Source organism: Anolis sagrei, chromosome 1, assembly GCF_037176765.1.
Source record: "Anolis sagrei isolate rAnoSag1 chromosome 1, rAnoSag1.mat, whole genome shotgun sequence".
Lineage (NCBI taxonomy): Eukaryota > Metazoa > Chordata > Lepidosauria > Squamata > Dactyloidae > Anolis > Anolis sagrei.
The window spans coordinates 336,067,614-336,083,083 of NC_090021.1; the positions used below are offsets into that span (position 1 = coordinate 336,067,614).

General features: G+C 45.0%; 1 protein-coding gene across 1 annotated transcript in view; it reads right to left on the reverse strand.

The window, feature by feature from the left end:
- Nucleotides 1-8,562: 8,562 nt before the first annotated feature.
- EXOC5 (exocyst complex component 5) overlaps nt 8,563-15,470 on the reverse strand; it is a 43,905-nt gene continuing 36,997 nt past the window's right edge. Inside the window, exons 17-18 of the mRNA XM_060753674.2 lie at nt 11,146-11,361; nt 8,563-10,608 (exon numbers count right to left, since the gene is read on the reverse strand). Coding sequence (XP_060609657.2) covers nt 10,420-10,608; nt 11,146-11,361 — 405 coding nt within the window. The 3' untranslated portion in view covers nt 8,563-10,419. The remainder of the gene's footprint in view (nt 10,609-11,145; nt 11,362-15,470) is intronic.

A 15,470-nucleotide genomic window follows, 5' to 3' on the forward strand; every position in this document is an offset into this window, starting at 1 on the left:
TTGTTCCATTCCAGTGTTCATTAACCAATCATTGCACTAATTATTGGAACACCTGCTCAAATAGCCAGGTCTTCACTTTTTTGCGGAATACCATTAGAGATGGTGCTAGTCTAATGTCCGTAGGAAGGGCGTTCCACAGCCGAGGAGCCACCACCGAGAAGGCCCTATCTCTCGTCCCCGCCAGCCGAGCTTGAGAAGCAGGTGGGATCGAGAGCAGGGTCTCCCTGGAAGATCTCAAAGTCCTGGTGGGTTCATAGGCAGAGATGCGGTCGGATAGGTAGCTTGGGCCCGAACGTGTATAGGGCTTTAAAGGCCAACGCCAGCACTTTGAATTCACTTTGAATGTTCTTTGATTGTAGATGAACTATAAATTCCAGCAACTACAACTCCCAAATGTCAAGATCTATTTTCCACACTCCACCAGTGTTCACATTTGGGCATATTGAGTATTTGTGTCAAGTTTGGTCCAGATCCATGATTGCATGAATCCATAGTGCTCTCTGGATATAGGTGAACCACAACTCCCAAACTCAAGGTCAATGCCCATTGAACCCTCCCATTGTTTTCCATTGGTCATGGGAGCCAAGTTTGGTTCAAATCCATCGCTGGTGGAGTTCAGAATGCTCTTTGATTATAGGTGAACTATAAATCCCAGCAACTACAACTCCCAAATTACAAAATCAATCCTCCCCCAACCCCACTAGCATTCACATTTGGGCGTATTGGGTATTTTTTGCCCAGTTTGGTCCAGTGAATGTAAATGCATCCTGCATATCAGATATTTACATTATGTTATAACAGTAGTAAAATGACTGTTATGAAGTAGCAACGAAAACAATATTATGGTTGGGGGTCACCACAACATGAGGGACTGTATTAAGGGGTCACGGCATTAGGAAGGTTGAGAAACACTGCACTAGACTCCTATTGATGCAGGCCAAAATCCCATTGGCTTTTTTAGCCGCCTCATGATTTTGTTGGCTCATGTTTAACTTGTTGTCCACAAGGACTCCAAGATCTTTTTCACACGTACTGCTCCCATGCCGTGTGTCCCCCATTCTGTATCTTTGCATTTCGTTTTTTTCTGCCAAAATGGAGTATCTTGCATCCGTCCCCATTGAAATTCATTTTGTTAGTTTTGGCCAATCATTTCTCTAATCTGTTAAAATCGTTTTGAATTTTGCTCTTGTCTTCTGGAGTATTGGCTCTCCCTCCCAAATTTGGTGTCGTTTGCAAACTTGATGATCGTGCCTTCTAACCCTTCATCTAAGTCATTAATCAAGATATTTTCCACACATACTGCTGTTGAACCTTCCATGTCTCAACTGTATTATTATTAGTTTTGCATGGATGATGGCAAAAAAAGGCACTGGGATTTTGGCCTCCATCAATAGGAGTCTAGTGTCTATATCCAGGGAAATCCTGATACCAATGCTCTATTCTGCTTTGATTAGACCACGCCTGGAATATTGTGTCCAACTCTGGGCACCACAATTGAAGAGAGATATTGACAAGCTGGAATGTGTCCAGAGGAGAGCGACTAAAATGATCAAGGGTCTGGAGAACAAGCCCTATGAAGAGCAGCTTAAAGAGCATGTTTAGCCTGAAGAAGGCTGAGAGGAGACACGATAGCCATGTATAAATATGTGAGAGGAAGTCATAGGGAGGAGGGAGCAAGCTCATTTCCTGCTGCCCTGGAGACTAGGACGCGGAACAATGGCTTCAAACTACAAGAAAGGAGATTCCATCTGAACACGAGGAAGAACTTCCTGACTGTGAGAGTTCCTGACTGTGAGAGCCGTTCAGCAGTGGAACTCTCTGCCCCGGAGTGTGGTGGAGGCTCCTTCTTTGGAGGCTTTTAAACAGAGGCTGGATGGCCATCTGTCAGGGGTGATTTGAATGCAATTTTCCTGCTTCTTGACAGGGGGTTGGACTGGATGGCCCATGAGGTCTCTTCCAACTCTTTGATTCTATGACTCTATGATGGCAGAGAAAGGTCAACACTCACGTCCTTGGAGAACAACCCTTATGAAACAAGAGCAAAAGAACATCTATAAAGTGGCAAACTTTTTGGAAGCTGCGGGGGGAGAAGGAAACACAACACAAGGAGTTTTGAAGTGTTCTTCTGTTACCATTTGCCAACTTTGGAGAGCGCCAGATGTGACTTGCTTGCGATTTAGAAATCTTTACCAATGGGCTCCCCCTCTCCCCCATCCTTCTCAGTACAAAAGATTTGCACTGGTGAGGGAAGCGGAGTCTTGAAAATGTTGGCGCTCGGATTCAGAGGTATCAGAGAGGTAGGCTTGGAAGCCACATCACAGCCTCGGAAAATGGCAGCCGTACAGCAAGCGCCTCCTCCAATGTCCACAGAAGCCTTTGTGCGCCTGCCATGGCCGACGAAGAGAGCAACGCAACGGAACAAAGCAGGCGCTTTCCCAGAATGCTCCAGAAAGCCTGGCATGCTTTTTCCTTCCTGGTTTTATCACTATAATACTGGGCTTATGTTGTTGGTGGGGATGGTTGGCTTTTTAGGAAAAACATTAATCTATAGCATCACAAATCATGCTCCGACTTTGCTGAGCCTGGAGACATTTGAAAGCTTGTGGGAGAAAACACATAGGTTGAAATGTCAAAAGCAGAGTGCTTGCTTGAAGTGGAGAGAGGGGAAATCCTCTTGAATGACAGAAGAAATACATGGAGACAATCCAAAGTTGCATCTAAACTGTAGAATTAATGCAGTTTTGACATGACTTTAAATGGCATGGCTCGCTACTATGGAATCATGGGCATAGCTTTGCAATGTCTATTTTTTTATTTATCATGTCAGGAGCAGACCAAACAGTTGCGTTGCATTTCTTTACAAACAAAACACAAAGTTTGCAAACTTGGTAGTTGATTAAATGTCCTTTGACCAGTATCTGGCCACTTGGAGTGCCTCTGGTGTTGCCGCAAGAAGGTCCTCCATGGTGCATGTGGCAGGGCTCAGGTTGCATTGCAGCAGGTGGTCTGTGGTTTGCTCTTCTCCACACTCACATGTCGTGGATTCCACTTTGTGGCCCCATTTCTTGAGGTTGGCTCTGCATCTCGTGGTGCCAGAGCGCAGTCTGTTCAGCGCTTTCCAAGTCGCCCAGTCTTCTGTGTGCCCAGGAGGGAGTCTCTCACTTGGATCAGCCATTGATTGGGTTCTGGGTTTGAGCCTGCCACTTTTGGACTCTCGCTTGCTGAGGTGTTCCAGCGAGTGTCTCTGTAGATTTACAATGTCTTAACACACTCTATGAGGGGTTGCCTCTGAAGATTGCCCGGAAGCTCAAACTAGTCCAACACTCGGCAGACAGGTTGCTCACCGGAGCAGGGTACAGGGAGCACACAACGCCCTTGCTACTCCAGCTCCACTGGCTGCCTATTAGCTTCCGTGCACAATTCAAAGTGCTGGTTTAGTCTAAAAAGCCCTGAACGGTTCAGGCCCTATTTACTTGCCCGAACGTATCTCCATCTACGATCCACCTAGGATCCTAAGATCATCCGGGGAGGCCTTGCTCGTTGTCCCCCCCATTATCACAATCGTGTTTGGTGGGGACAAGGAATAGGGCCTTTTTTGTGGTGGCCCCTCGGCTGTGGAACTCCCTCCCAAGCGAAATTAGATCTGTTCCATCCCTCCTGACCTTTCGGAACCAAGTGAAATCCTAGCTATGGGATCGGGCCTTTGCAGACTAGGCTGACCTGCTGGACTTGATGGACTGCTATTAGGACGATGACTTAAATCGGTGACAGTTTGACTGTTTTTATATTGTTTTTATTTAAATTGTATATATATGCTTTTGGTTGTGGGCATCATGGTGTGCCAGTTGTTAGCCGCCATGAGTCCCTCTGCGAAGGTCAAGATAGGACGGGACACAAATGTCCAAAATAAATAAATAAATAAATATTACTTTTCAGCCGGAGTGCTCATGTCTCACCCAAATCCCAGGGCCTCTAGCATTGAGCTACAGGAGTCAAAAGGGAAACAAACTGCATTGATTCTACAGTGTAGATCAGGCATGAACAAACTTCAGCCCTCCAGGCATTTTGGACTACAACTCCCACAATTCCTAACAGCTGGTAGGAATTTGTTGTTGTTGTTGTTGTTGTTGTTGTTGTTGTTGTTGTTATTATTATTATTATTATTATTATTATTATTATTATTATTATTATTTAGAGGTTTTCTATACCGGCCTTCTCACCTCAACGAGGGACTCAGGTCGGTTTACAGCATATAGGAAAGTACAATAATATATAACAAAGTGCAAAGTGATTACATATTAAAATAGTACACTAAAGTACAATAAAACATCATCATCACAATTACCTAAGCCAAGTCGTCAATGCAGTCATAGTCATAGTCATACTCGTAGTCACAGTTCAGCACAGTTCAGCACAAGGAAGGAGGTTATAGGTTCAGTCCTCAAATGCCACATTCCAGAGCCAGGTTTTAGTAGTTTCCTGAACGTCAGGAGGGAGGGGGCAGATCTGATCTCTAGTGGGAGTTCCAGAGCCGGGGAGCCACCACCGAGAAGGCCCTGTCCCTCGTCCCCACCAACCGTGATTGCGAGGGTGGTGGGACCGAGAGCAGCCCCCCCCCCCCCGGAAGATCTTAATAGCCTTGATGTTTCATAGGGGAGAATCCGTTCGGACAGGTAAACTGGGCCAGAGTTGTTTAGGGCTTTATAGGTCAAAACCAGCACTTTGAATTGTGCACGGAAGCTAATCAGCAGCCAGTGGAGCTGGTGTAACAGAGGGGTCGTATGGTCTCTGTACCCTGCTCCTGTTAGTAATCTGGCTGCCACACGTTGGACTGATTGAAGCTTCCGGGCAGTCTTCAGAGGTAACCCCACGTAGAGAGCATTGCAGTAGTCTAGACGGGATGTAACCAGAGCGTGGACCACGGTGGCCAAGTCAGACTTCCCAAGGTGCGGGCACAGCTGGCGCACAAGTTTTAATTGTGCAAAAGCTCCCCTGACCACCGCCGAGACCTGGGGTTCCAGGCTCAGCAATGAGTCCAGGATCACTCCCAGGCTGCGCCTTCAGGGGGAGTGAACCTGCGCCTTCAGGGGGAGTGCAACCCTGTCAAGCACACGCTGTAACCCTATGCCCTGTTCGGCCTTTCGACTGACCATGCCTAGTGTTGATGCATTCCATGTGGGATGACACAACATACCCACCCAAACCCTTTGCAGCCCTTTGCAGCTTTGCCAAGTTGAAGGTTTTGTACTCCCTTGTGTGTGAGTCACCCCAAAAGCTCATTTGGTTTGATATTAGTCAGTTGCTTCAGCGCCTGTCTTATTCTCCGCAGGCTGATGGATGCCACAAGTCCATGTGCCCACCACCATCTCATTCCTGCCACAGAGATAATACAAAATGCCAGTTCTAATTCATACCAAGCAAGGAATTTCTTTAGAGCCTTCGCAGCTTGGCATCTTTGCCTGCTTAGGAACTCTTTTATAATTCCTCGGAAACAAAAGCAGAAACTATCTGTGAGTCATGGGACAATCATTTTTTCAGCATGCCTTCCACTGGTATTTTCACTTTTCTGCTCTCTTTAAGCCTGATAAGAGTGAGAGTTTATGTGACTCAAGTGACTGAAAACATGCAACACCCAAATGATTGATCAGGACCAATACACTGGAACTGAATCCAAGCAAGATGGAGATTATATGGGTCCAGGAATTGGGTAATCAACCTGTCCCAAAACAGTTGTACTCCTGTATTGTCAAAGGCTTTCATGGCTGGAATCACTGGGTTGTTGTAAGTTTTTCAGGCTGTACGGCCATGTTCCAGAAGCATTCTCTCCTGATGTTTCGCCTGCATCTATGGCAGGCATCCTCAGAGGTTGTGAGGTCTGTCGGAAACAAGGAAAATTGGGTTTATATATATGTAGAATGTCCAGAATAGGAGAAAATACTCTTGCCTGTTCTTTCCTGAGAGAATGCTTCTGAAACATGGCCAGTTTAGAACTTCAGGTACCAAAAAAAAAAATCAAATCCATGTTGTTTCTTGTCTTGCATTGAATGTAGGCCTATCAAGGGAAAGAGGTCTTAATAAATGGGTTGTTGTTGTTTTTTTGGGGCTATATGGCCATGTTCTAGAGGCACGGTTTTGAACGGTTTGGGATCCGCCTACCTGCGTGACCACATTTCTGTGTATGAACCCACACAACCTCTTCAATCATCTGGAGAAGCACTGCTCGCGCTCCCACCTCCATCGCAAGCGTGATTGGTGACGACGAGGGAGAGGGCCTTCTTGGTGGTGGCCCCTCGACTCTGGAACTCACTTCCCAAGGACATCAGGCAGTCCCCAACTCTGGCAGTCTTCAGGAGGAGTCTGAAAACATGGTTGTTCCAGTGTACCTTCCCAGAATAAGGAAACTCTCAGCAATATGTCCTCTAAATGCACTTCATTACTGATTTAGGATTGCCTGCACGCACCCATCCCTCTCTGAAAACTCTATCCCAGTTATATCTTACCTGTTCATGCCCAGCATTATTTTCTAAATTTGAATTATTACATTTGGCCCAGCCATAGATTTTTAAACGTTTGTTGTGCTACTGTCAATGTTTACTGCTTATTTTTTGTTTATGAGATTTATTTTAACTGTTTTCTATTGTTTGTTTGTTATTGCTTTTATTATTGATGTATTGTGGGCTCGGCCTCATGTAAGCCACACCGAGTCCCTTGGGGAGATGGTAGCAGGGTATAAATAAAGTTTTATTGTTATTGTATTGTCGAAGGCTTTCGTGGCTGGAATCACTGGGTTGTAGGTTTTTCGAGCTATATGGCCATGGTCTAAAGGCATTCTCTCCTGACGTTTCGCCTGCATCCATGGCAAGCATCCTCAGAGGTAGTGAGGTCTGTTGGAACTAGGAAAACGGGTTTATATATCTGTGGAATGACCAGGGTGGGACAAAGGAGCCTTGTCTGCTGGAGCTAGGTGTGAATGTTTCAACTGGCCACCTTGATTACCATTTGATTGCCTGGCAGTGCCTGGAGCAATCTTTTGTTGAGAGGTGATTAGATGTCCTTGCTTGTTTCCTCTCTGTTTTGCTGTTCTAATTTTAGAATTTTTTTAATACTGGTAGCCAGATTTTGTTCATTTTCATGGTTTCCTCCTTTCTGTTGAAATTGTTCCCATGCTTGTGTATTTCAATGGCTTCTCTGTGTAGTCTGACATGGTGGTTGTGAGAGTGGTCCAGCATTTCTGTGTTCTCAAATAAAATGCTGTGTCCAGGTTGGTTCATCAGGTGCTCTATTATTGTTGTTGTTGTTATTATTATTATTATTATTATTATTCAGAGAAGCATCCCGAGCTCTGAAGATCACCTGGGAAGGAATCCCACTGGAGCATTGCTGCGCACCCAAATACCTGGGAGTCACTCTGGACCGTGCTCTTACCTACAAGAAGCACTGCCTGAACATCAAGCAAAAAGTGGGCGCTAGAAACAATATCATACAAAAGCTGACTGGCACAACCTGGGGATCACAACCAGACACAGTGAAGACATCTGCCCTTGCGCTGTGCTACTCTGCTGCTGAGTACGCATGCCCAGTGTGGAACACATCTCACCACACTAAAAAAGTGGATGTGGCCCTTAATGAGACATGCCGCATTATCACGGGGTGTCTGCGCCCTACACCACTGGAGAAATTACACTGCTTAGCCGGTATTGCACCACCTGACATCCGCTGGGAAGTAGCAGCCAATAGTGAAAGGACTAAGGCAGAGACATCTCCAGCTCATCCCCTGTTTGGGTATCAGCCAGCACGTCAACGACTTAAATCTAGAAATGGTTTTCTAAGATCTACAGAGACACTCGCTGGAATACCTCAGCAAGCGAGAGTCCAAAAGTGGCAGGCTCAAACCCAGAACCTCAACCAATGGCTGATACCAAATGAGAGACTCCCTCCTGGGCACACAGAGGACTGGGCGACCTGGAAAGCACTGAACAGACTGCGCTCTGGCACCACGAGATGCAGAGCCAACCTTCAGAAATGGGGCCACAAAGTGGAATCCTCGACATGCGAGTGTGGAGAAGAGCAAACCACTGACCACCTGCTGCAATGCAACCTGAGCCCTGCTACATGCACAATGGAGGACCTTCTTGCAGCAACACCGGAAGCACTCCCAAGTGGTCAGATACTGGTCAAAGGACATTTAACCAACTACCAAACTCACAAGTTTTGTATTTGTCTGTTTGTTTGCTTTGTTCTGTTAGAAATGTAATGTAATGGACTGGTTGCTCTGACACGACAAATAAATAAATAAATAAATAAATAAATATATTATTCTCTCCTGACATTTCGCCTGCATTTATGGCAAGCATCCCCAGAGGTAGTGAGGTCCTCACTATGTCTGAGGATGCTTGCCATAGATGCAGGCGAAACGTCAGGAGAGAATGCCTCTAGAACATGCCCATATAGCCCGAAAAAACCTACAACAACCCAGTGATTCCAGCCATGCAAGACTTCGACAATACGTCTTAATAAACGTTACAATACTTCTTGGTCTTACAGGAAAGAATGAAAACATAGTCAGGTTTATTAGTTTAATGCCATTGAACCATTTTAAAAATGAAAGGAGATACTATACAGATGTTACCCTGACCCACAATCTGAAAAGGAGTGCAAGTTCAATTCCCTTTTGAGAACTCTCGAGAAAGCCTGGGGCAGCTCCTATTACAATAACACAGTGACCAAGAAACACAAACTTTGCCCAGTTTCAGGCCTTTTAAAAACAGAACAGACTTCTGTCTTGAACCGAGTGCAATACAAAGCCAACGAAATACTTTCTGCCCAGAAACACTCTTGCTCTGACCTCCAAAGCCTTCAGACATCAAACAAGACAGTGTTTTGTTTTGCTTTTTTTTTTAAATAAAAAGGCAGTGTTACCAACTTCAGGAGCAGGAGCCCCACTCTGCCGTCTGCTGCAGCTCACTTCTTAATGTCACATCTCTTTTAATGCTCATATATCAAGCACTAAATGGGTATTGTGATGCTTCCCCCAGCCCCACCGCTGCGCCTCCGTGTCTGGAAAAGGCTTGGCCGTTGAATTTCTGCCTGTGATGCAGCTGTCAAAGGCACAGGGACTCTGCCAGAGACACACACAAAATGGAGAAACCGTGCCTGTTATCGCCTGCTCCGCATGCTTACAGGACACCAAGCCTCATCACCATCTATTTGTCAGGTAAGAACACACAGAGGGGGAAAAAATGCAAGGAAAAAGGAGGCTGCAAGGAATGGCAAACGGAGGGGGGGAAAGGAAGCAAAATGCACCAGGAAAGAAATAAAGCCACATATTCATTCCCTGTCATAGACATTCCCTTAAATCCCAAAGGATGAGAGACTTTTCCAAGCAAATGAACTATCTGCTGGGCAATACTTTAAACAGCTTTGACCAAAAAAAAAAGGAAACACTAAGTCCCCATCCACAGTGCCATATAACCCAGTTTGAAACTGCATTATATGGACAGTGTAGACCAGGCATGGGCAAACTTGGGCCCTCCAGGTGCTTTGGACTCCAACTCCCACAATTCCTAACAGCCTACCGGCTGTTAGGAATTGTGGGAGTTGGAGTCCAAAACACCTGGAGGGCCCAAGTTTGCCCATGCCTGATGTAGACTCATAAACTGCATTATCTAAGTCTACACTGAGCAGTTTGAAACTGCATTATAGGGTAGTGTAGAAGGAGCATAAGAAGCTCCAGGTAAATACAGATTGAGAAGCATAAGGCAACAAAACCTTCAATATCCCAAATAAGATATAAGACGAGAGAACCCCAATTATTTAAAGTGAACAGAGGCTTTTGGGAAGAGACTTGTTTGTTTCAACAACCAAGTACAGCTCTCCAGATGTGGCTGGGCCAAGAATATTAACCTCCCCCAATATATTGCAACCTCATTCACAACAGATCCCAAGCATTTTTTTTTACATGTGGTGGATTGCATTTTGAAACTGCGCAAAGCCATTAAAGGAATATCATTGAGAGAGTGTTGTTGCCCTGAACCCACACCTCCTTAACTGTACAGTGTTAGTGTGTGGCATAAAGGTGAAAATATGGTAGTACAAGAATCCATTTTGTTTCCACAAAGATGTCCAAGTCTTTCCATTTGGATAAGTGCTGGGTATTTCATGTCTTTTCCATTCAAAACACAGTTTCAGCGTATTATTTGCCACCTTGTGGTGTGTTGTCACAAACCAGCAACTGGAAGCCATTTTGCTCAGTCTCTGCAGACTGTTTATGTCACAAGGCAGTTTTTAAAAAAGAGGACAAACTCAGTTTCTGAGTACTCCTCACCTCCATTTCATTTCCCTCTCAATAAGTAGCCATGACCGTGACATGTAATAAGTTGAGTCCCAGCAAAAGCATGGTTCTTGCTTCTGGGAACTGTCTCAGCTGAAGTGGCGGCCCAGACGAGTGGATCGGTAGTCCAGGCGGAGCTGTACAAAGGAATGGAGGATGTTCTTGTCCAGAATGGCCAGCTGCTCTCCTGAGCAGACCTGTTTCAAGTTATCCGGAGCTACGACAAGGAGGTTGCAGAGAGAATGGAGTGTGTCAAAGAGCTGCAGCACCAACGCGATCTGTGGCAAAGAGGAAAAGGTGATTGTAAATTATCACACGGCGCTTCTCACACACTTGAGATTAACTCAAAAATAACCTACAAAGCCCTAAATGGTTTGGGACCCGCCTACGAACCCACACAATCATTCTTTTTTTTCAAATTATAATTCAGCCCTCCAACAGTTCAAGGGGCTGTGACCTGGCCCTCTGTTTAAAAAGTTTGAGGACCCCTGGTCTAGTGCTTTCCCCTTTCCTTGACCTATCCATGGGGTCATATCAAAATTCATAATTTTGTCCCCAAACCTAGTCTTGACTTACATATTAGTATATGCCAGGCATGGGCAAACTTCAGTCCTCCAGATGTTTTGGACTTCAACTCCAGCTGTTAGGAATGGTTAGAGTTGAAATCCAAAACACCTGGAGGGTGATATTTGTCTATGTCTGTTTATGCAGTAGGTAATTTCCTTACTCACATTTTACAAAAAGGCCTGCGGTTAAAAACACAGCCAAGGACTATGTCCCGTATTGTCCCTGGTTTAGGTACAGCTGCCACTTGCCTTGAACTCTTTGGCACACTTCCTGTATTCAGCCACATCGCAGATGGCCAGCATCCCTCCCATGCAGCTGTATGAATATTGCTGAAGATGCTCATAGATGAGCCGATGGAAACGGACCCCAAACTCCATCAACACACTGTCCACGTTCTTGCCGTCCATGGAATTCCGGATCTTTTCCACTTGCTTTCGGACGTAGGCACAGACTTTGGCACAAGCCTGAAGGGAAAATGGGGAAGGTAATAATAATAATAATAATAATAATAATAATAATAATAATAATAATCTTTATTTATACCCCGCCACCATCTCCCCAGTGGGGACTCGGAGCGGCTTACATGGGGCCAAGCCCAGACAACATATTACAGCAATAAAATCAAAGCATAAACAACAAACAACAACATCATAAAAAAAAACAGTCATAAAATAACATTTTAATAAACATGATCACGATAACAATAACAATGAGTGGGTACAGAGCTTGAAAGCCACTGGAAGCTAAAAAGGGAAATTGTGGGCCACTGAAAACGGCCCAACTGGTAAGCCATTGCCTTCTGTTGGATTAATTCATATCCACATACTTGCATATTGAATCAAAACTTAGGGCCCTCTTCTTTTTGCAGTTACCAGAGGAGACCATTATTATAATTTTAGATTACGTTACAGGTTGAGTGTTCTGTGTTTTGGATTTTTTTTTTCAGATTTTGAAATACTTGCATTTGCATGCATCGTACATAATTAGTCAGATATTTTTTTTTTTCGTGTCAGGAGCAACTTGAGAAACTGCAAGTCGCTTCTGGTGTGAGAAAATGGTGTGAGAGAATTGGCTGTCTGCAAGGATGTTGTCCAGGGGACGCCCAGATGTTTGGTGTTTTATCATCCTTATGAGAGTCTTCTCTCATGTCTCTCATGAGTAGCTGGAGCTGACAGAGGGAGCTCATCCGCACTCTCCCTGGATTCGTCAGCAGTCCTGACAGCACAAGGATTTAACCCACTGCGCCAGCAGGGGCTCCATCTTTGAGTTGAAACCCAAGTATATCTATGAAATCTGTTTATGTTTCATTTACACCTCCTAGACATAGGCAAGAAGTACCATAATTTCATACACACTATTTTACATAATTTTGTGCTTGAAAGAAAGGTCCAGACAAATGATGCTCAACTTGTACTAGAAAGGAAAATCAGCTTATTCTGTCGATTACAAAACTCATATAATTTAATTATTGAGCTTTTATTAGCTCTCAATAAACTATCTCTGAAGTAGAAAAATATTTTTGTGATCTGACAACGAATTTGCACAAGAAAAATACAACCAACTTAACTGATATCCCACATTTTTTTGTGTGTGTGTTAGGAGCAACTTGAGAAACAGATTTTGGAATACTTGTATTTGCATAGTAAAGGTAAAGGTAGTCCCCTGACATTAAGTCCAGTCATGTCTGACTCTGGGGTGTGGTGCTCATCTCCATTTCTAAGCTGAAGAGCCAGCGTTGTCCGTAGACACCTCCGAGGTCATGTGGCCGGCATGACTGCATGGAGCGCCGTTGCCTTCCCGCCGGAGCGGTACCTATTGATCTACTCACATTTGCATGTCTTCGAACTGCTAGGTTGGCAGAAGCTAGGGCTGACAGCAGAAGCTCACGCCGCTCCCCGGAATCGAACCTGCGACCTTTCGATCAACAAGCTCAGCAGCTCAGTGCTTTAACCCACTGCGCCACCGGGGGCTCCTGTATTTGCATGCATCGTACATAATTAGCCAGATATTTCTATTTTTTTCGCATCAGGAGCAAATTGAGAAACTGCAAGTCGCTTCTGGTGTGAGAGAATTGGCCGTCTGCAAGGACGTTGCCCAGAGGATGCCCGGAGGCTTCTCTCCTGTCTCTGCATGAGAAGCTGGAGCTGACAGACAGGAGCTCACCCCGCTTCCCGGATTCTCCCACAATATATAACACATTCTATGTCAGTGGTTCTCAACCTGGGGTCCCCAGATGTTGTTGGCCTACAACTCCCAGAAATCCCAGCCAGTTCACCAGCTGTTAGGATTTCTGGGAGTTGAAGGCCAAAAACACCTGGGGACCCCAGGTTGAGAACCACTCTTCTATGTAGTCCAAAGGATTGCAGTCATATACAGGAGGAGACATGGGTACAGAAACGACCTTAAAACGTTTATGTCTCTAAATTATCTTGGTATCTCAATACACTACATTTTTACCCAGGTGTAAAGCCTGCTGGTTCCAAAGGGACTATAACACTCAATAATTCTGTTTAAGACTTCAGGCTTCACTTGGGAGCCAGTATTATTTTGCATTATTATTTTGTGTCCTCCCTTCCTGCTCACTACACAAAGAAATGACATATACTACAATTATCCAAACACTTCAGCTGCTTTAAAATCAATTCAGAACCCCAGAACTATACTGTATTTATTCTGCATAATGCACAAGGGAGACCTTTGAATGCAAATTAAAAAATCACATAAATGCAGGTAAAAATACTGCTTCTGAAATACAGCCCTTAGTAATATAATGTTTTACTATATGCTTCATATTTGAGGTTGTATAGAATGTCACTACCCTCACATATTGTGGCTGAGTTAATGACAACCACAAAGACCAAGGAACATTAAAGGCACAACAACGGAAAAATAAAGAATTGCCTTCAAAAGGAAATTGGATTATAAAACTTCTAGAGCTGGCAGAAGCAGACAAGTTGTCTTGTTTGATAAAGGAGAAGTCAACCAACTTGTTTAAAGAATGAGAAACATTTGTAACATTTCTAAAGAAAAAAAGCAAATCTAAACATGCTTGCAGGTTTTGAAGATTAAGGAAAATATTGAGATAGCAAGGTAGAATAAAGAAATTGTCTAAGATAAGAAGTTAGCAAGATGGCAAGAGAAGGTAGCCATCGCACAGCTTTAATGTGGGAGCAGAGAAGTCCATTTTAACTTGCTTAATTTATGATTATTGCTTGTAGCTGGGAGTTATTTTCAGTAGGTGTATTAAGTGACATAAGTGACATATTGGAAATCACTATTTTTACAAACTTACATTGCTGAAAAAAGTAACAAATCTATAGATTAATAAATCACATTAAGAGCAGAATCAAAAAACATGCTCCATCATTTTTGAGATTGGAAATATAAATGCTCTGCCCTTTGTTTAGTAGAACACTAGGAGTTATTGAATAGTAGTCTTGTGCATTTATATAGAATCACTATGCATTTCTGCTTGTTTTATTCGTAAGGCCCCGTTTTCATGCACCTCTCCCGAAAACAGATGTCTTTCCAAATCAGCTTTTTCATCCTAGGTCTGAAAAAATGAATATTTTTGTCCCATTAGCGGCAATGGCCGGGCTTCCCATGCTCCCCTTCCCCTTAATTTTTGGCACTGGCAGGCCTAGGTGCTTTCTGGGCCTGCACACCACACACACACACTCTTTCCAAGACAGTATGTGTGTGACTTGCAGGTCCAAAGCACCCATGCCTGCCAGCATCTGAAGCTGAGCGCCAACTAAGAGGCACTTAGCGCTCGACTGCAGGCCCTGGCAGGCACAGGCGCTTTGAACCTGCAAGCCACGCACATACTTTCTTACTCAGCACTCAGGTGCAGGCCCTGGCAGGCATGGGTGCTTTGAGCCTGCAAGTCACGCATGTACTTTCTTACTCAGCACTCAACTGCAAACCCTGGCATTGGCGCTTTGAGCCTACAAGCCACGCATGCACTTTCTTACTCAGCACTCAGCTGCAGGCCCTGGCAAGCATGGGCGCTTTGAGCCTGCAAGCCACACACGCACTTTCTTACTCTGCACTCAGCTGCAGGCCCTGGCAGGCGCAGGCGCTTTGAGCCTGCAAGCCACACACACACTTTCTTACTCTGCACTCAGCTGCAGGCCCTGGCAGGCACGGGCGCTTTAAGCCGGCAAGCCACGCATGTACTTTCTTACTCGGCACTCAACTGCAAGCCCTGGCATTGGCGCTTTGAGCCTGTAAGCCACGCACGCGCTTTCTTACTAGGCACTCAGCTGCAGGCCCTGGCAGGCGCAGGCGCTTTGAGCCTGCAAGCCACGCACATACTTTCTTACTCTGCACTCAGCTGCAGGCCCTGACAGGCACGGGTGCTTTGAGCCTGCAAGCCACGCATGTACTTTCTTACTCGGCACTCAACTGCAAACCCTGGCATTGGCGCTTTGAGCCTACAAGCCACGCACGCACTTTCTAAGCACTCAGCTGCAGGCCCTGGCAGGCACAGGCGCTTTCAGCCTGCAAGCCACACACGCACTTTCTTACTCTGCACTCAGCTGCAGGCCCTGGCAGGCACGGGCGCTTTGAG